The sequence below is a fragment of the Bombina bombina genome, chromosome 6, assembly GCF_027579735.1.
Source record: "Bombina bombina isolate aBomBom1 chromosome 6, aBomBom1.pri, whole genome shotgun sequence".
NCBI classification, from domain to species: Eukaryota; Metazoa; Chordata; class Amphibia; order Anura; family Bombinatoridae; genus Bombina; species Bombina bombina.
This window is the reverse complement of record NC_069504.1, coordinates 1,077,928,917-1,077,950,874: the sequence shown is the minus strand read 5'-3', so window position 1 is coordinate 1,077,950,874 and position 21,958 is coordinate 1,077,928,917. Positions and strand designations below refer to the sequence as shown.

The 21,958-nt window shown below is 40.0% G+C and overlaps 1 protein-coding gene across 3 annotated transcripts in view; it reads left to right on the top strand.

Moving 5' to 3' along the window:
* The window catches only part of WDR91 (WD repeat domain 91), a 109,476-nt gene that overhangs the window by 14,371 nt on the left and 73,147 nt on the right, over nt 1-21,958 (top strand). For all 3 annotated transcript variants that reach the window (XM_053718978.1, XM_053718976.1, XM_053718977.1), the window contains 3 exons: nt 5,135-5,342; nt 6,106-6,188; nt 8,767-8,885. In XM_053718978.1, the coding sequence (XP_053574953.1) occupies nt 5,135-5,342; nt 6,106-6,188; nt 8,767-8,885 (410 nt within the window). The remainder of the gene's footprint in view (nt 1-5,134; nt 5,343-6,105; nt 6,189-8,766; nt 8,886-21,958) is intronic.

Genomic DNA, 21,958 nt, shown 5'->3' with positions numbered 1-21,958 from the left:
GGTGGCGGCGGTGTAGGGGGATTAGATTGGGGGTAATACATTTATTATAGGTGGCGGCGGTGTAGGGGGGATTTAGATTATAGGCAAAAGAGCTGATTTCTTTGTGACAATGCCCCGCCACAAGCCCTTTTAAGGGCTGGTAAAAGATCTGATTTCTTTGGGGCATGCCCCGCAAAAAGCCCTTTTAAGGGCTTGCAATAGAGCTGTTTACTTTGGGGTAATGCCACGCAAAAAGCCCTTTTCAGGGCTATTTGTAGGGTTAGACTTACGTTTAGTGGTAGGGATAGTTTAGTATTTTAGGGGTTAATTAATTTAATATAGGTGGCGGCGGTGTAGGGGGATTCGATTAGGGGTTAATTAATTAAATATAGCTGGCGGCGTGGTAGGGGGATTAGATTAGGGGTTAATTTTAATATAGCTGGCGGCGGGGTAGGAGCTCACATTAGTGGGTAGGTAATATAGCTGGCGGCGGGGTAGGGGCTCACATTAGGGGGTAGTTAATGTAGGTGGCGGCGGGGTAGGAACTCGCATTAGGGGTAGTTAATGTAGGTGGCGGCGGGGTCTGGGAGCGGCGGTTTAGGGGTTAATAACTTTATTAGGTGGCGACGGGGTCCGGGAGCGGCGGTTTAGGGGTTAATGCATTTAGTATTAGGAGAGTCAGGGGGATCGTGGATAGAGGGGTATACGTGTCGGGCTATGTTTGGGAGGCGTGTTAGACAGTACGGGTGATTTCATAACTTAGTCAGGTTTCTAAAGTGCCGTAAGTCACTGGCGACTCCAGAAATTTGTACTTACGCAGATTTCTGGACATCGCTGGTTTATCCGACTTACGGCACTTTAGCATGTGACGGCGCTGTATATGTGATAGCTCGAGTTGCGAGCTGAAACTACGGGCGGCAGGGTTTCCCTCGCTTGTGCCGCAAACTACGATCTATATCGGATCGCGCCCAATATTTTAGCTCGTTTTACCCTTTTACCTGTCCCTCTAAGTTAACCACTGCGTGGGTAAGACTCCTGATACTACAAGATTTAAAAATGGTATTGAATTCTGAAATGGCTCCAGGAATTGTCGCTGCAACACCGGGGGCCAGGAACTTATAAAATTTTTCCATTTACTGAAGTATTTTCTATATTGTTTTTCAGATCCAGCCTTCAAATCCTGCCTTTCTACTGTCATCTGAGTTTTGATTACATTTACAAATTCTCTTGTACTTGGAATTTCTTTCTGTTTCCATTTTTTTGAAAATCAGGCTTCGTGCTACCAGTATGATATCTGTTTGTAAGATATCTGTCGCCAGTATTCTCTGAATGTATTAAGAAAAATATTTGAGACGACTGCAATTCTATCCTGACATTAAGGTGTCTATTTAACCAGTATTAAATCTTTAACCAATATTGTCTAACTTTGGGACAGCTCCATAAACAATGTAGTAGGTTTGCACCTGATTCCGCACATTTAAAACAGCTCCCTTGATAATCTTGCAGGGGTCAAATAAAAATTATTAATTACTTTACACTGCGACTCTCTCCAGTTAATACAGTTAGTTGCTTCGGCAGACAATTTTATGGTTAATGAATTTATCCCTAATCTGGTTTATGTGCTCTTGTCCTTTTAATCCTCAATATTTTTTGATACCACCAAGAAATTGACCGTTTCTCAGCTTGATATAACTTTAGGCCTGCGACTATTTGTTCTTGCCCCCAATCTGCTGCCACCTCCCTAATATATTTCTCAACATAATTACGTATTTGCAGATATGCATAGAAAGTTTTGGCTGGGAGATTGTATTGCTCTGGAAAGTCTGAGTCTTCCCTTCTCGACCTTCTTTTAACTGTACAAATTGACTTAGTCCTTTCTCACTCCACCCCTGAAATAATCTGTTATTATTCCCTGGTGGAAAGTCCACACAACCGATGATAGGTAAGAAGGGGGACACCTGATATTCTTGGCCTATTAACCTGCAATATTGTTGCCAGGCCCGAATAATATTTGCGAACGTCGGCATAATGCTCACATTATGTGGTAATTTCTTATACGGGTAATGCAATATAGCTTGTAAGCTAAATGGGGTAATCAACTCTGCTTCTAATTTATAGTATGTTACATAATCTGCCTTGGTCAGCCAGTCTATTCCGAATTTAACCAACGCAACATAGTTGTAATACTTGATGTTAGTTATTGAAAACCCACCATATTGTTTAGCATTACTCAGTTTCTCCATTGATATTCAAGGTTTCTTTTCACCCAAATAAGAGGTACATGCTTTATTATATCTGTCTATGTTATGAAATATATTCATAGACCAAAGTAATATCATCCAATAAATCAAATGACTCATTTTATTAAAATAATCATTTGTAAAGATGTTGCACAATGAGTTTGTATTGTATTAACATTTCTGCAAAAAAAGTATCAAATTTAAGTAGTAAAATGAATTATACACATTGTTTAGCTATTCTGTCTGTTTCTTCCTGAACTTTTTATGTCCAGGTTTCTCTAAAACAAAAACTAGGGATTGTACAAAACTCTGCCCCTATTGGACCCCTGTATGTTTATAAAATATTTAGCCACCAAATGCAAATGTCACCCAGGTACTGAGCCTACCAAGCTATGCTTTTCAACAAAATATACCTAAATAATGAATCACATTTCGATAATGGAAGTAAATTGGGGAAAAAATGGGTTTCCTGTTTCTTTAAAAATAAAACATTGCATTATAGTTTGATTATGTTTATTACCTGCTTTTGCTGAGAGCATAAAATTAAACAAATAAGTTTCCAGTTGACTTCTATTATCAAATTTGCTTTGTTCCTGTGGTATTCTTTGTGGAAGAGATACATAGGAAGGTGTCTGGGGCACTACATGGCAGGAAATAGTGCTGCCATTTAGTGCTCTTGCAAAATTTCTGCCATATTAATGCTCCAGACACATGCACACTCTTGTGCTTATGTCCCTGCTTTTCAACAAAAGATACCAGGAGAATAAAGAGATGTTTAATATAAATAAATTAGAAAGTTCTTTAAAATGGTATGTGCTGTCTGAATCATGAAAGGAAAACTTTAGGTGTCATGTCCCTTTAATGTGTGCCTTGGAAGACGATCCTTTTTATCACCTATCCCCCAGTTTGGCATAACCAACACGGCTATATTTATATACTGATTACCTTGTATCTAAGACTCTGCAGACTGCCCCCTTATTTCAGTTCTTTTAACAGACTGGCATTTTAGCCAATCAGTGCCCTCTCATAAGTAACTTCACAGACGTGAGCACAATGTTTTCTATATGGTACACAAGAACTAACGCCCTCTAACTGTGAAAAACTGTCCATTGCATTCAGATAAGAGAGCAGCCTTCAAGGGTTTATAAATTGGCATATGAACCTACCTAGGTTTAGCTTTCAACTAAGAATACCAAGAGAAGTAGAGAACAAAGCAAATTTGATTATTAAAATTAATTGGAAAGTTGTTTAAAATTGCATGCCCTATCCGAATTATGAAAGTTTGTTTGACTGGACTGTCCCTTTAAGTAACATTTATAAATAAGTGTTATAATATTGTATTTTCTGTGGAGAACCAGTAAGCAATAACAGCTGAACAGTCAATGTTTAATTTATGGCAGTGTAAACCTTTTAATCACTTTAAAGCACAAAAGTCAACATTGAAAATCACGATCGGTTCTGCTCTATTTCAGTAGAAGTTTCAGGTGATTATAGGAATCACATAAGGCATTCATTTGATAATAAACTGCTTCTTTATTTTTTGTGCTACTTTTTTTCTGTTGAGAGTTGTTTTATGTCTTATAATAGGTCACTAAATATTTGCAGTATTTAAAGGGACACTGAACCCAATTTTATTTCATGATTCAGATAGAACATGCAATTTTAAGCAACTTTCTAATTTACTCCTATTATCAATTTTTTTCTTTGTCCTCTTGCTATCTTTTTTTGAAAATCATGAATGTAAATCTTAGCAGCCAGCCCATTTTAGGTTCAGCACCATGGCTAGCGCTTGCTTATTGGAGGCTGACATTTACCCACCAATAAGCAAGCATAACCCAGGTTCTCAACCAAAAATGGGCCAGCTCCTATGCATCACATTCCTGCTTTTTAAATAAAGATAGCAAGAAAACGAAGAAAAATTCATAATAGGAGTATATTAGAAAGTTGCTTAAAATTGCATGCTCTATCTGAATCATGAAAGAAAAAATTTGCGTTTAGTGTCCCTTTAACTATTGTTCATTAAAGACCTGTGCAAGATTTCCCAAGCCTTTGACAATGTTGCTTGATGTCTATAATCATATCATGATCCAGCTGTTCTGTTAAAGTGATGGAAATCCAAGCATTTAACAAACGCTAGGATTTGCCATCACTAAAAATCAAGGGGAGTTTAATTGATCAGATCTAAAAAAAAAGTGTGCTAAACTCACCCTCTCTGTGCAGTTGCACAGCGCTAAACTCATCAGCTCCGGCCGCCCGCGGCACATCGCTCTCCTTCAATCAAGTGGTGTTTGCACCTCTGAACCAATAGCCGTGTGTCAACTGACAGGGCTCTGTATGCACGCACGGCTATTGGTTCAGAGGTGCAAATGTCACCTCATTGAAGGAGACCGATGCGCCGTGGGCGGCCGGAGCTGCTGAGTTTAGCACCCTTTTTTTTTTTTTTAAGATCTAATCAATTAAACTCCCCTTGATTTTTAGTGATGGTAAATCCTAGCGCTTCTTAAATGCTTGGATTTACCATCACTTTAAGAAAAGTTGTGTTTCTAAGTGGGCCACTATAGGCTATTTATTTTTCTGTCCATTAGCTAATCAAGCGTACTTTTGGGCAGCTTTGTACCATGAACATCAAAGTAGTTTTTTTCTTTGTTGCTTTTAAGCGGGTATTTTAAAACATTACAGCTTTAAATGGATTTTAACATGCTGAAAAATAATTTATATAAATTTTTTTTTCTTCATGTAATTGGAGAGTCACTGTTGCAAATCAGCCAGTGCACTTCTTTCCCACAAATCATACAGACAAAAAAATAAACATCCTGTTCATTTCAAAATCAAGGTAGCATGTGTAAAAAGTGCTTTCTTACATTTAGTGTCATTGTACATTTTTTTCAGCTGTTTTCATTTGATATTGTTTACAGACCAACAAAACAGACAAATCGCATGAGTTCTTCCAGAAGCAAGCAACTGAGCTACAGAACCAGAATGAGTGGAAGGAGTGGTTTGCTTTGCCTTTCCTTCCTACCCCTGACCAAAACCCGGCTTTTGCTACATACTTTTCTCGGCAGTGGGCAGATACCTTCACTGTATCGTTGCACAACTTCCTGAGCGTTCTCTTCCAGTGCATGCATATCCTTTTAGGATCTAAAAATAAGCAGAAAATCTATCTTCACAGAGATTAAATACTTGGACGAATGCTTCTAGTATATGTGTGTGTTTGTGTATGTATACAGTATGTATGTGTATGTGTATGTGTGTGTGTATGTATATATGTATATATGTATGTATATATATATATATATATATATATATATATATATATATATATATATATATATATATATATATATATATATATACGCAATGGAATGCACTCGCTGGTCTTTTTAACAAACGTGTAGTTTAATGTAACGTATGGTCCCCGAAACGTTACATTAAACTACACGTTTGTTAAAAAGACCAGCGAGTGCATTCCATTGCTTATAACTATTGATTTACTGTTTGCACCCTGGCAGTTGGATTTGAAGTGAGAGTGCTCTTCATCTGCTAATATATATATATATATATATATATATATATATATATATATATATATATATATATATATATATATATATATATATATATATATATATATATATATATATTTTGTCGAGCACTGGTCTAGGTGGCATTTAAATAATTTTACCATATTGAACATATTTTGTTTTGAGCTACTTGTACTAGGACTCTGTTCATTAGGTCCGCCACTATATATATATATATATATATATATATATATATATATATATATATATATATATATATATATATATATATATATATATAGAATCTCTATCTATATCACAGAACTATACATATAAAACGTATTACGTTTTCTTAACTTTCACACCTGTTCCAACAATTCTCAACTTTGAGGCAGAATGTCAGAGAATTTTCCGTGTGCAAGAGGAGAACGAGGCCCTGCGACAGAAGGTTAGAATAGTATGGTATATTATTCTATTCATATTGTTTCCTACTAGTGCAAACCACATATTTTCTTATTATTTATCATTGAAAATAAATACAATTTCATGTATCATAATCATATATTTGATTGCCTCCACCCTAAAAACAAAATCTCAACTATTTTAACATTGCTTTTGAGTAACATCAGTATTACTAGTTATATTTTATTTACAGTTTACACTGTGTACATTTGTTGTAAAACATCAGGGAATGTTCTATTATGTTTAACAGACATAATAAAATCTCCATAGAGCTTAAATATTACCTAATATGTTATTTACTAGACATATCTTTAAAAGCGTTTGGATCAGACACATTTTTATAGATTTGTTACTGTTGTTTTCAATGGGAACAACAAGTTTACAACAAACTTTAACAATCTTGCAGTGCCAACAGAACATATAGGGGTCAGCTCTATGGGGATTTTTGTAGTTAATAATTTAATAAGCTTTTTTGAATGATAGTTATCTACCCTATTACTCGCGGATTTATTGCAGCCTACCTTGACCTCTGGGCCTCTGACTAGTCAAAGTGATTAAAAATGTCTGAGCATCCCCTAGTCTCCCACCTCCCTACAACAGGTGAAGGCTTCATTAAACTAGCCTGTATAATTTAAAAACAACATTTACTGCCTGACTGGCTGTCCCTAAATATCAATCATTAGTAATACTATGGGACGATTGGACACGGGACATGTGCAAATAAACTAAGGAGCTGATTGGCTAAACTTTATATCTCCTTTCCCGCTTTCCTTCCCCTTTCTTGCACTGTTGTTTGGTGGCAAACCGTATAAACAAACAATTCAATTTGTTCAAGCAATCATTCATCTGTTTCTTCGTATGATGTATTTGTCTACTTGATTAGCAGAGGAATCGCCAAATTTGGATAAATTCAAATACATTTTTAATTATCTTAATTCTAAATGCACATCTCTATGTATCATAGTTTGTCAAAGAAATAACTTTCATTCCAGAAAATAGGAACGTTTCTTTAAACCTCAGACCTGCAAAATTTTAAAGATATTTTATAGTGTGCTTTAGTTTGCATGATGACGTCACGTACATAATTACAATGTCTTGTATAATGAAATAATTATTTATGTTAAATATTTTAAATACCATAGTGATGATAGGTATCTAAATAAAACTTAGAAATTCTTTTTAATATATGCAATTATTAAAGAAGTCATCTGAAAAGGAAAGTTGATTAGAATAAATGTGTTAATTGCAGTAGATTTGCCCATATGATGTGAAACTGTTGCAATTAACAAACTGGCTCTAATCAGTTTTATGTAGAAGGTGAATATATTTAAAAAAATTATTAAAGGTACTGAAATACATTTGTTTATCGGTGCTGGTATAAACAGTCTCAACGGATTTTGATTTTTAAAAAGATATGAAAGGCAAAATGAAACATAATATAGCATGCATCTTACAGAGACTTGTATATCAAATTGACTTCATTCTCTCTGTATCCTTTATTAAAGCATACTTAGGTAGGGAGAGGAACACTATGGGGAGATAGTGATTGGGGCCACACACATGTCATTGGCTCACCAGATGTGTTCAGCTAGGTCACAGTTTATAACACATTTAGAGCATTTTGTTTTGCTCTTTTATGTTGCTTGAATCTTCTGTATAAACCATTTATATTGCTGGGTTTAGATTACTCTGGTGTTGCAGAAAAGGAGTATTAAATAAAAAACAATTTATATCTGAAATGAATGTAATAATATTGCCACTAACTATAAAGATTCTCTGTAAATTTCCTAGTTAGATATTAAATATATCTAGTTGTTTGAGATTATATTATTATATTAACCTTTTCAAGGATTTCACTATAAGAAAATAATTGTAATTAAATGATAATTAAACCCAACATGGCAGATCACGCCATTTTAAACAACTTTACTTCGGTTATCAAAATTTCTTCATTCTCTTGGTATCTTTTGTTGAAAATCAGGAACATGCAAGTTTCTGAAGCACTATATAGCAACAGTTTTGCAAGAGCACTGTGAAATAGTGCTCCAGACACCTACTTGGGTGTTTCTTCAACAAAGAATACTATGAGAACTGTATGTATTGGGTACTTGTAAAGCGCGGCTAATCACCCTAAGAATCTCAAGGCGCTGCTCATTTTATCGACCTCGGAAGGATGAAAGGCTGAGTGGACCTCTCCGGGATACGAACCTGCAACCCTCGGGTTGCTACAGAGCTCAGCCACCGTGCATTAGCATGCTGAGCTATCTGTCCGGTTGAGCAAATTTGATAACAGATCACAAAATAAAGCTTAGAAGTTTTATTCAGTTTTTACTATAAATGTTAATTAGACCATATCTACTTTGATTTAAACTAATATTAGTAGTTACAATTATAGTTTTTTTTGAAGATCTATTGTGTGATAGTTTGTTCCAAAAACAATATTTCCGATACACTGACTCTCCATAATGGTGTAACTTATAAAATAATTATTTTTGTGAGTAATATGAGATTGGCAATGAAATAAAGAAGGTAAATGTGTATTATGTATGTGACTTTCCCCCCAGCTTTTTGCTCTGCAGGCAGAGGCTCACCGTATGAGAAAGGAGGGGGACGATGGACCCTTAGTACACCACAAGCTGCCTCATTATGTCTCCAACATGGACCGGTTGGGCGATTCAGATCTGTGAGTTTATAGAACGTTATCTGTTGTTGTAGCAGCTTATTTCTATAATTTCCCTTGTAATGAGTAAAGCTTCTCTCCTCCATCTGGGTAACAAGTTTCAGTTCTTTGGAAGTTTTTCACTGGACTTCTCTGAAACAACAAAACAAAAAATCCACAATTGTACACATTTTTTTTCTCTTAAAGGGGCAGTCTACACCAAAATTTTTATTGTTTTAAAAGATAATCTCTTTATTACTCATTCCCCAGTTTTGCATGACCAACACAGTTACATTAATATACTTTTTACCTCTGTGTTTACCTTGTATCTAAGCATCTGCAGATTGCCCCCTTATTTCAGATCTTTTGACAGGCGTGCATTTTAACCAATCAGTGCTGACTCCTAGGTAACTCCAAGGGCATGAGCACAATGTTATCTATATGGCACACAAATGTCAAAATGCATTAATATAAGAGGCGGCCTTCATGGGCTATGAAATTAGCATATGACCTAGGTTAAGCTTTCAACTAAGAATGCAAAGAGTACAAAGTAAAACTGATAATAAAAGTAAATTGGAAAGTTGTTTAAAATTGCATGCCCTATCTGAATCATGAAATTTTATTTTTGACTAGACTGTCCCTTTAATGGGGCAGTAAACTGTTGGCGAAACTACAATGGCAGGGTTACAACTCGCCATACATTGTTTTTCCCTCTGTGCTTGCATCCCGCTTAGGGTTGCCACTTCAGCCATGTTTTCCTGGACACTTATGAGTTACACATGCTGCAGGGTAGGCAGGGAGGAACATGAATAGCGCTTTCCAGGATCACTATTTGAGGGCTGTCCAGGGGTGCAATTCATATTCCCTTCTGCACACCATGCAACATATGTAACTCTGAAGTGACCAGGAAAATATGGCCGAGGTGGCAACACTAATCCCACTTTAGAGTCGTTCACCTTATTTAAAACAATTACAGGTGCTGATTGGTGCAGCTCTGCATAATCCTACTGGGTGTCGCCCATCTTGGCGCTCACATATTCTCACACCCTGTGACGGTAGCAGTGTGTATTCACGTATTGGTGACGTTACCAGGTTTTTGACAGCTGTATCATGCACTTCATTTTAGTTTGTACAATTCAGAGTGAGAGCTTTACATTTCTGCAATTTTTTTACACAGTTTAAATGTTCCATAAAATATTAAACCGTAGAATGAAGCAGATCACTGCAGATGCTACAAAAAAACGTAAAACTCCCATTCTGCAATGTGCATGCTAACCCATAGCAGACAATAAGGCTGTGAAAGAGCCACCACAATAATTCATCTGTGAACGTACACTGCCCGTCACAACGCATGAGAATACCTTATACCTATATAGATAGGTAGCGTGCATATGTCAGGGACACTACATGACAGGAAATACTGCTGCCATCTAGTGCTCATCCTAAAGTACAACAGTATTGCAAACTGCCATAAAATAATGCAGACGTGCACACTCCTGAATTTATCTTCCAGCTTTTTCAACAAAGGATAACAAGAAAATGAAGAATTTCTTTATAGAAGAAAATTGGAAAGTTGTTTAAAGTTGCATGTTCTATCTAAATAATGAAATAATTTTTGGGGGATTTTATGTCCCTTTAAGCATGAGCAATGATCTCTGTAGTATTTCTCTACTGTTTTAGGGGGAATGCTATGTGTTATAGGCAGACACAGATCATTTTGATGTATGGATATTCCTGTTAGGATTGAATTGCGATTTTGTATGTATAAGTATGTTTAAAATATGTTGTGGATCCCTTTAGAAAGAAGCACATTTACTGTTTTGTTGTATAATGAATACTCGCTGTCCAGTGTGGTCTTTATATCTTAAAGGGACAGTCTAGTCCAAAATAAACTTTCATGATTCAGATAGGGCATGTAATTTCCATCTTAATGGGAGGAGAGTCCACTGCTTCATTCAATTCAGAACCTGGCCAAAGACTCCCCAGCCAAAGGCTTAAATACCTCCCCCACTTCCCTCATCCCCCAGTCATTCTTTGCCTTTCGTTGGCAGAGAAGTGTCGGAAGATTAAAGATAGTCTCTTATGGAGGGGAGTACTCTTCGAAATGGGACTGGAGTTTTAAGTAGTCCTGTCAGCCTTTCAGTGAGAGCATGGATGAAAGTTAGTCCGGAGATGCAGGGAGAGTCTTTCTGCGAAACCATCCCGACTCAGATTAACAGCTCCTTAGCAATCAGCGTTGACTAGTTTCGCTGCCTGCTTTGTTCACTCAAGTCCTTGTCATTAGTGAGGCTTCCATCTGTCACACTTGAAGGGCCGTGTTCCTGTTCCACGGCGTGGATTCTGGTATGATCGTTTCTAGAGCTGCAACAACTAATCGATATAATCAATAATAATCGATTATTAAAATAGTTGTCGTCAAATCTCATAATCGATTTGTTGGTTTGCAATTAGTTGGTCTGTGCACAGCACCAGCTGCTTCACTCCAATGAGTTTATGCACATGGTATTGTGTTTTATGGTTATGCCCTTAGCCTAAAGGACGTCTACAGACATTTACTTTTCACTTTTTCAGGACAGTATAAGTTTACAACTACTCCTGGCTCATGTGCAACCCAGAAATAATAGGAGTCATCATTAGGATTGTTTATATTAAAATCTGCCGATTTGTGATTATGCTTTGCATGATATAGTGCCAAGCTTGTTATTTACACCTAGCCCTAATTTGATGGGAGTTGTTATTTGAATTGGTATGCACTATTATCTGTTTAACCCCTTAATGACCACAATGTACCCTGTATGTCACTGGTCGTTAAGGTTTTTTTCAGGACATAATAGCACAAGTCTAGCAAGAACACACTATTAATGCCCTCCCTCCAGCAGGCTTTGTGGAATAGAGCAGTCTCAACGCTGGTGGCAAGACCGTGCTATAAAACAATCAAGTCCCCAAAAAAGGCCAGCGACATACAGGGTACGTCGCTGGTCCTTAAGGGGTTAAAAAATTATTAGCGGATTGCTTGCTGATTATATGTACTGTATAGACAAATGTGTAAGGTGTTGTCCTGTTATTGATATACAGTCCTTAGCACTTTTGACTTTTTTTAATATTTTTTTTTATAATTTTTATTAATTTAATATGTACCAAATTCAACATGTATAAGTATATATCTGTTATTTTAAGAGCGGACTAGATATTTTTTTCCCTAACCTTATAGCTGGTTATTTACCATTGCATATAGATAAAGATATTTATTTTTAATGACACGATGAGACCACAGATCATCTTAATTACTAATGGGAATACCTCTCCTGCCCTGCAGCAGGTGGCAAAGAGCACCACAGCAAAGCTGTTAAATAGCTCCTCCCTTCCCTCCCACTACAGTCATTCTCTTTGCCTACGTTAAATGCAAGGAGGTGGCAAATTAGGTGTTCGAAAAAGATTCTTCAATCAAGAGTTTATTTTTAAAGTAGTACAAGATTGTGCTGCTTTGTTCTGGGGTGTAGTCGTAGTCCATATCAGTCTCTTCAGTAGAGCAGCGATGGCTTTAGAGCAATGGGAACTGGTGGGACATAATTCTCACTGCGCCTCCCATATCTTGATGCTGCCCTAATCTTGATAGCCTAAGTAAGATGACTCAGGCTTTATCTTTCTCCACAGGACTATGTGAGGTAGAGGACCTCTCAATCCTGCTGAGCTGCCCTGCTGTTGGGCAGATTTTAAAGGTAAGTGCTGCTTTTTATTCTGGGTCAGTAAACAAAGATCTCAGAGGAAGTGGAGCACTTTATTTATTTAATTTGGAAAAGAACTCCTATATATAAAAGGAGGGGATTTCAGTGACAGCACGTTATTAGCAGGCACTGGGGCTGAGGAGACTGATAGGTGGCTTTATCTATGGGGGCCTTTTATCACTTGGGCTGAGTTTGAGGACTCAGTGGAAGGTGATATTGTGATCACATATATTTGATCGAGACTGCGATCTAGAATGCGTTAGCCAAATTTTCCCCCAGGGTTGATAAAGGTTCAGTTAGCTCCCGGTGGCGTAGTTGTTTAAACAGATAATATGTCAACCGGGAGCTTGATTGTTGTTACGCCCACGATAGGCGGAGCTTCGTGTGGCGCCAGTTTGGGCTGCCATTCTCCTTTCCAATTCCGATTACGGAAACTGAGGGACTGCTTAGCAAAGTATTCAGTATTTAGAAGTGGGTCCGGACAGCGATACAGCTGCGTTCCGGACCTTTTGGTAACCAAATTTGTACACCGTTTTGGAAAGAGTCTCTACTAAGCACATTACTTAAAGTGAAGGTAAAGTTTTGCATTTTTGAAAGCAGTGTTATGTTACCCATGTACTACAATGTAAGATCGCTTATTTTTTATCACATATTGGTATATAAATAAATGTATAACCCACTGTTTTATCAACGTTCTTGACCGGTCTTTGCTCCTCCCTCCATGTATTTCCTGGTTTCTGACTGTATAGCGTATAGAGCGGTCCCACCCGCTCTATACGTATTTGAAAAGCGCGTTCACGATTGACATCGCATGCGCACATAAAGCAGAGTACTACGCCATTTCCCCTTGTCTTCTCTAATAATACATCTCGGCAAGTGTGATGAATTGCGCATGCGCTAAACAGGAACGAGCAGGACTTGGAAGGGACAGGAAATATAGCCGACGCATGCGCAGACCGTCCAGAAATGTAGTGACGTCAAATGACGGCCGCCTAACGGCCAGACCTGTTATTGGCTACTAGAAGAACGTGACCGGACTGACAAAAAAAACTAAAAAAACGGGCTGTTTATACAACGATGAGAATTAGAGAGAAAAACGGCGATAACTAGGTAAATATTTTACAATCCAAAAACTGATGACTTAAAGTACCATTAATTTGCTATGTATTTGCATGTAACATTATCGAACCTTGCTAAGTTTACCTTCACTTTAATGTTCCCATATCAGTGGGACCGGATAACGCTATAGCTTCATTCCGGATTTTTCATTATCAGTTTTATAAGCTGTAACATGTTTTATGTTAAATCCTTCTGTACACAAAAACATGAAATAAAGTTTGGGTATTAGAAGGGCAGATGGGCACCTCAGCAAGGTTTAGCTGAGGTGTACATAGGTTCTCGGATGGAAGTTGAATTGTGAAAAGAATTCCTTAGTCCCAAGAACAAGGGTGACTTTTCTTGGGAATCATAATAGATTCCTTATCAATAAGGATTTTTTTGACAAAGGTCAGGAATTCAAAGATCTTCAATACTTGTCTAGTTCTTCAGTCCACTCCTCGGTCATCAGTGGCTCAGTCATACAGGTAATCGGGCTGATGGTGGCGGCAAGGGACATCATCCCGTTTGCTCGGTTCCACCTCAGTCCTCTGCAGTTATCCATGCTCAGGAAATGGAAAGGCGATTATGGGGACTTGTCTCTTCGAATACTACTAGGGCAGGAGACAAGGGATTTTCTTCAATGGGAGTTGTCTCTGGATCATCTCTCAGGGTGGGTGATTGTGACAACTGACGCTATCCTGCTAGGAAGGGGAACAGTCTGAGGCTCCCTACGGGCTCAGGGAGTTTGGACTCAGTCTGAGTCTGTTCTTTTTTTCTTCCTATAAACATTATGGAACTGAGAGCGACTTTTAATGCTCTTCTGACCTGGCTCCAGTTAGCTTCGGTCCAGTTTATCAGATTCCAATCGGATACCATAACTTCAGTGACTTACATCATTCATCAGGGAGGAATGAGGAGTTCCTTATCGATGACAGTGGTAACCAAAATAATTCAGTGGGCAGATACCCAATCTTGCTGTCTGTCGGCTCTCCGCATCCCAGGGGTGGACAACTGGGAGGCGGACGTCTTGAGCAGGCAGACCCGGGGGAGTGAGAGCTCCATCCGGTAGGGTTTTGTCAGCCTGATTCTCAGATAGGGTCAGCCGGAATTGGACCTCATGGCATATCGACAGAATGCCAAGCTTCCAAGGTACGGGTCGAGGTTCAGGGACCTTCAGGCAGTACTGAATAAATTCCCTGGCGGTACTATGGACCTTCAGGATACCATACCTATTTTCGCTGTTTGTTTTGCTCCGGCTTAGTCTCGCAGGATTTGGTATGCAACTCTAGTGGACATGGCATCTTTGCTACCCTGGAAACTTCTGTGAGGAAGGATCTTCTAATTCAAGGTATCTTCCTTTACCCAAATCTAGTTTTCTCTGAAACTGACTGCTTGGAGGTTGACCGCTTAATTTGATCCAAGCAGGGTTTTTCTGACTCTGTCATGGAGACCATGATTCAGGCTCGTAAACCTGTAACTAGAAAGATTTATCATAAGATATGGCGTAAATATCTTTATTGGTGTGATCCCAAGGGCTACTCTTAGAGTTGAGTTAGGATTCCTAGAATTTTGTCATTTCTCCAAGAGGGTTTGGAGAAAAGATTATAGACAGGTTCCCTAAAGGGTCAAATTTCTGCCTTATCTATTTTGTTTCACATACGTCTGGCAGATGTTCCAGATATACTATATTTTGTCAGGCCTTGGTCGATCAGGCCTGTGTTCAAATCAGTTACACCTCCATGGAGTTTGAATTTAGTTCTTAAAGTTCTTCAAGGGGCTCCGTTTGAGCCTATGCATTCCTTAGATTTAAAATTGTTATCTTGGAAAGTTTTATTTCTTGTTGCTATTTCTGCTGCTCGCAGAGTGTCAGAGCTCTCGGCATTGCAGTATGAGTCACCTTACCTTATTTTTCATTCTGATAAGGTAGTTTTGTGTACTAAATTAGGATTTCTTCCTAAAATAGTTTCTGATCAGAACATTTTTCAGGAGATTGTTGTTCCTTCCTTGGGTCCTAATCCTACTTCTCAGAAGGAACGGCCTCCGCACAATTTGGATGTGGTTTGTGCTTTACAAACAAAGCAGAAGACTGACAAAAATTCTTAGTCGTCTGCAGGTAAAACTTTAGTTTTCTCAGGAAAACGTAAGGGACAGAAAGCTACGGCTATTTCTCTTTCTTTTTGACTGAAGAGTATCATGCGTTTTGCATATGAGACTGCTAGACAGCAGCCTCCAGAGAGTTACGGCTCATTCCATGAGGGCTGTTGCTTCCTCATGGGCATTCAAGAATTAAGCTTCAGTGGAACAGATTTGCAAGGCTGCAACTTGGTCTTCTCTTCACACTTTTTCAAAATTCTACAAATTTGACACTTTTGCCTCAGCTGAGGCTTTTTTTGGGAGAAAGGTTTTTCAAGCAGTGGTGCCTTCCGTTTAGGTTCCCTGTCTTGTCCCTCCCATATCATCTGTGTACTCTAGCTTGGGTATTGGTTCCCATTAGTAATTAAGATGATCCGTGGGCTCATCGTGTCGTTAAAAAGAAAACAAAATTTATGCTTACCTGATAAATTTATTTCTTTTTTTGACATGAATCCACGGCCCGCCCTGTCATTTAGACAGGTTATTTGTATGTTATAAACTTCAGACACCACTGCACCTTGTTCTTCCTTTCTCTTTTTAACTTCGGTCGAATGACTGGAGTGGGAGGGAAGGGAGGAGCTATTTAACAGCTTTGCTGTGGTGCTCTTTGCCGCCTCCTGCAGGGCAGTAGAGATATTCCCATTAGTAATTAAGATTATCCGTGGACTCGTGTCAAAAAAGAAATAAATTTATCAGGTAAGCATAAATTTTGTTTTTTATGTTAGAATGAAGTCCAGGCTCACTGTGTTAAGAGGCCCCTTGCATTGGTAAGGAGCTAACAATGATAAATATCCCACCTTGCCGAAATTGGCAAAACCCTACTTATGCATCCCAGGCACCTCAACACCATCTGAGCACCTCTTCTCTGCTGCAGGCAACATAGCTGCAAAAAGAGAATCAGCCTTATCCAGGAGCATGTGGTCATTTTGACATTTTTGCATTTCAATGCAAAGTTTCTGAAAGAGTGAATAACAAAATGTGATAGTGATAGTCTACCTCTTTCTAGTTCTACCTCTTTTCAAACTTGTTTTGCTTAATTCTAAAAATTTGTTCTGCTGCTTAAAAATAGGACAAACAGTTGTGTTAATGTAAAGTTTTAGTCTGAAGTTTTTATTTGTAACACTCAGTAAGTATGTGGATTTTATTTCAAATATAGGAAAAAATTAGTTTTTTTTTTTATCCGATTAATCGATTTATTAAATTTTTTTGTTAGTTGCAGCCCTAATTGTTTCATTTTACTCCAATGTGTCAAATGCAATGTAAATAAAGAAGCAGGGTCTCAGTGGGACTCCTTTTATCTTATGGAATCGAGGGTTGATATCTCCTGAGGGGGGTTATTGAACAGGGGGGACTTTAATCATGATTGTTATGTGATTCTGTCTGCTAATGTGTAGTGTCTCTTGGGCTCGTGGCTATCGGAACATAAGTCTTTTTTGTCAGGCTGCGCAGCCTTTGTGGCCTTGGCATGCTTTTTCAGGCCTGCACAGTGTACCTTGTGACTAGACGTGGTCACGTTTCTAGTCTCCATTTCCGTATTCTTGACCGCGTGGCGAAGGCTGTTTCGCTAGTTGTCTGGGTCATAGGAGGTGGTGAGTGCTCCAGCCATTGGAGGTGTAAGGTGCCATTTTTATTTTTTCTATCCATAAATTCTTTGCAAGTTATGGGGGATTCTGATTTTTTGGAGTCGGATGTCTCTGATTCAGATTCTACTTCTTGCGAAGAGTATGAAATGGCCTGGGTAATCTACGCCCATCGGTTATGTTCTGCATGCCGCTTTAGAGTGCTCTTTTCTCCTGAAACGAGGAACTTAGAGTCCGCTGAGCCATCCGCCCCTGGGGACCCCATATCCCGTGAGGTGAGTACCCTAGAACCTTATTTGGCTACGCAAGCTGGTGTCCTTAATGCCGTTACTCCTCCGGAAGGCGGCTTGTTTCCTCCAGAGGTTACAGCACGGTTCCGCGTGGCCATATCTATGGCATTGGCGCACTTACATCTTCCAAAGAGGGAGATGTTGATGAGATATTGTCCGTGTTCTGTTAACCATGGCTCGCCGGATGGGGGATCGTCTGGGTCAGATCAGCCCTCTGGGGAAGCGTTTTCCTCTGAGGCTTCAGGGGCCCAATCCTTGGGTCGGGGTCGTCGGTTGCCCCAACAGAGGTAAGTCCTGCCTTTCGTTATAGACTGGCGTGCCTTTGTGTCCTGCTGCGGCATGTTTTGGCGGTGCTGGAGGATCCTAGTCCTGATGGGGCGAGGGGTCCTCGGTCTTCTGTCCCGGACGGCAAGCTGGATTAGACGGGGGGGGGGGGGGGATGAAGTAATCTCCTTACGTCTTCAGTTTACTCTTATTCTAGTCCTGAACTTTGGGAGAATTGGATCTCTGACTGGCTGGTCCTGTTAGTGTGTCCGTTCTTCTTGGGCGTTAACCTGCGGGTGTTGCCCTCTTTTAATTTGATCCGGTTAGGATGTATTTTATTTAATTTTAAAAGCTCATGTCTGTTATAATTTTTTCCTTGAGAACAATTCTTCCCTGGAATTTGATACCAGCGATTTTGTGGTCGCATTGGGGCTTCCGTGGAAATTACATGGAAGTTAAGGCATTGTTCTGTTCTATAATTTGTCTGTTTTATTTGTTTTATTAAAAATCTGTAGGAGCAGAGAAAAGAGAGGCGCCTTATGGGACAGTATCGTTGTGCAGCAATGAAGAAACAGGAGACAGCACACACTAAGAGTCAGGGTACTCACAAGAGTTGCGGCATAAACGTATGCCTCACTGAGCAGGACGGAACCTTAGTCGCCCGCCAGACAGACCAATGGGGAAGAGTATCCGGAACTCCAGGGTCCAATCCGCAACTGCAGATGGTAGAAGCGTCGAGGGAACAAGTTGTCTGTGATACAATCAATCGCTGTATGCTCTGTAATATAAAACAGTGTATATCTGCACAACGATACTGTCCCATAAGGCGCCACTCTTTTCTCTGCTCCTACAGATTTTTGACATTACTCCTCTCCAAGAGTGCTGCCTTGTACATTGGTTGCTGGTCGATCCAGGAACTTTGCCATCCTTGTGACTGTTATAGCCGGGTCTCTGCCTTCAGCTGTGCGCACCTCCATAGGATTTTTTCCTTCACTTTCTTATTTGTTTTATTGTCTATCTCTTCTAGGGTTATGACTTTCTGTGGCCTTGGGCAATCCTTTGGTTTCCTATGCTTCAGGCTGGTCCTTGTTGGGTACTAGTTTTCTGTCCCTGGAGGGTCTATATCAGACATGTGGTGCCCGTTTATTCCTGGCTGGTCCAGTTGGGGTGCCGAGTGGTTCACACTTGTTTGAGTTTCTGGTTTTACATTACAAGTTATAGGTGGCCTTTCGGTCCAGGATGTCAGGCTGATCCTCGTTTATCTTCTGGGGGCATCAGTGGGGATTGTGCTCAGTCCTAATCGTCCTATCCATTCTTAGCTGGTGGGGTTTTCCGAGGTTCGGATCTTGCGAGGGCGTACTCTGTAGACTCCTGGGTTCTTTTGATTCAGGTGCTAGAGTGTTTCTCCTTCCCATAGTGGGTTGGAGGTTCAGGGGATTTCATGGAAATCCGTAGTTCCAGGTTCTGGCGCCGTTTACCCATCTCCTCCTTTGAGTCTTCATTTGGGTCTGTCCTCTTGGATTTCCTTGATGATGATACCTCTTCCTTAGGGTCAAGGCTGATTGGGCCTTTTGTCCTTTTCCTGGGGATTGGCCTTCTGATCATCGGTTTTCGAAGTTAGGGCCTATAGGTCTTTGTTTTATTTCCGGGATCTCGTCTGCTCCCATACTTTTGGAGCTTGACAGTTTAGGTGGTTTCCTTTTCAGGTGTTGCTCCTGTTTAGGCGTTTGGGGTTTTCATCCACCAGGGGTTAGAATGCTCGTTGATCGTAAATTCTAAAGCTGTAGTTCTTCAGGGAAGTTGATCCTGAGAGGGTCTTGGAGACTATTGCTATCTTATCAATCCAGATTTCCCAGGTTTGGGCTCTGTTCTCTGTTTAGTTTACCTTGGTCTTTGGACTTCGTGGGTGTTGTCCTTAGAACCATTAGGGGTCAATCAGAGTCGCTGTGTGGCTTTTCTCATTGCCTAGCACCCTTTAGGGTGGGAGTTTGTACCCCAGCTGGGGTCTGGTAGCACTCTGTGTCTGGGATACTTACGTGAGAGTTCAGTGTCCAAGGTGCTTTGGATTGGTTTTGTTTAAAGCTAGCTCTGGGTTCCGGGGTCTGTGTTTTTTTTTTTTGTCCTTCTCTTTGACTGACTGGACATTTTGGTTTTCGGTATCCAGATCCCTAAGGATTGGTTCGTGTCGGCCCAGTTCCCGTTTCCGGGACATCTTCTGTTCCTACGAGCGGATTTTTCTCTCTTATCGGAGAATTGGACATTTCTGCTGGGCCGACCGTAATGGCCAAATGGTTCTTCATTAGGTACTTTGATCTTTTGAGTCCATCTACAGCTTTACACTCCATACCGATGTGTGGGTGAGCTGTTCTGTTTTTGGTTCCCCCCCCGTTTTGGGGTGGACTGGGCATTCCACAATGTCCGCCTGCTACTCGGAGGTCCTTTCTTCCTCTGTTTAGCGGGGCTATCCCCCCTGCCTTGGGATGTCAGGTGAAGGGCTGGTTTTCTTGTGACATGCCATTAGTTCTGTAGAGGTTCTCCTTTTGGGAGTGCCCTTAGCCCTCGGGAAGGGAGCTGCGACTGGGTTCTGGAACCCAAGCTCTTTTTGGGGGGGCTAGATCCCCTCCCTTTTCCTTCCTGAAGGTTTTGGGGATTTTGAGGAATTTTTTTATTTCCTTTTGTCTTTTTGGACATTGCCAATCACTTCAGTGCTGGGTCCGTTGCCCGGAGTGAGGGTCAGGGATCTGTCTGATCTGTTGAACTTTGACCGTGTATCATAGAAAGATCTTGTGAACCTTCCTTAGAGGGGAGACTTTGCAGTAAATCCCCCCTCAGCAGGTATTATTTTCTCTGCTGGTTCTGGGTTCTAGCCTTCCTTTCCTGCTTTTCTTAGGTTGGTGTTTGTTCTGAATTACTTTGGAGTTTTTTCTTGCTGAAGACGGTTCTGTGCAGTTTACTAGCTTGATGGCTAGGTTTGGCGACTTGTGTTCGCTTAGACCACCTTTGCAGCAGGAAGCCTATGGGTTTTCGGAGGAACAATTTCAGATATTCTGATGCTGTTTTTCAAGGCTCCCGGGGATGGTTTGTCTTTCAGTTGCTTTATCCTGGGTACGAGTTATAGGACTTTTGTCTCCTCAGAGGCTTTTGGGCTCGGTCGAGTCTAGGGTTTCTGAGCAGTCTCTAGCAAGGGCCTTACTGGCTCTAGTTGTTGGGCAGTTACTTGTGCCTTTTCCTTTTTTCTCCTTCTTCTTCTGCTCCTGGTGAAGCCGTTTTAGTGTTTTCAGGTTATGGTGCCCTCAGTATAGGGTCCCCCTCCTTTTACCCTCCCGTTTTTTCATTCGGTGTCCTCTAGAGCTTTCGTATTTGTTCCCACAAGTAATGAATGAAGCAGTGAACTCTCCTCCCATTAAGATGGATAAATTATGCTTACCTGATCATTTAATTTCCATCTGTGGGAGGAGAGTCCACTTCTCGGGCCCGTTTCTCTGGTGGGCGGACCTAAATTTAATTTTATTCTTCTGGCACCATTTATACCCTGATAATTCTCCTACTGTTCCTTGTTCCCTTGGCAGAATGGCTGGGGGATGAGGGGAGTGGGGGAGGTATTTAAGTCTTTTGGCTGGGGTGTCTTTGCCTCCTCCTGTTGGCCAGGTTCTGAATTCCACAAGTAATGAATGAAGCAGTGGACTCTCCTCCCACAGATGGAAATGAAATTATCAGGTAAGCATAATTCATGTTTTTAAACAACTTTCCAATTTACCTTTATTCTCTTTTTTGCTTTGTTCTCTTGGTATTCTTAGTTGAAAGCTAAACTTAGGAGGTTCATATGCTAATTTCTTAGACTTTGAAGGCCACCTCTTATCTAAATTTTGACACTTTTTCACCACTAGAGGGTGTTATTCCATGTGTGTCATATAGATAACACTGTGTTCATGCACATGGAGTTACCTAGGAGTCAGCACTGATTGGCTAAAATGCAAGTCTGTCAAATGAACTGAAATAAGGGGGCA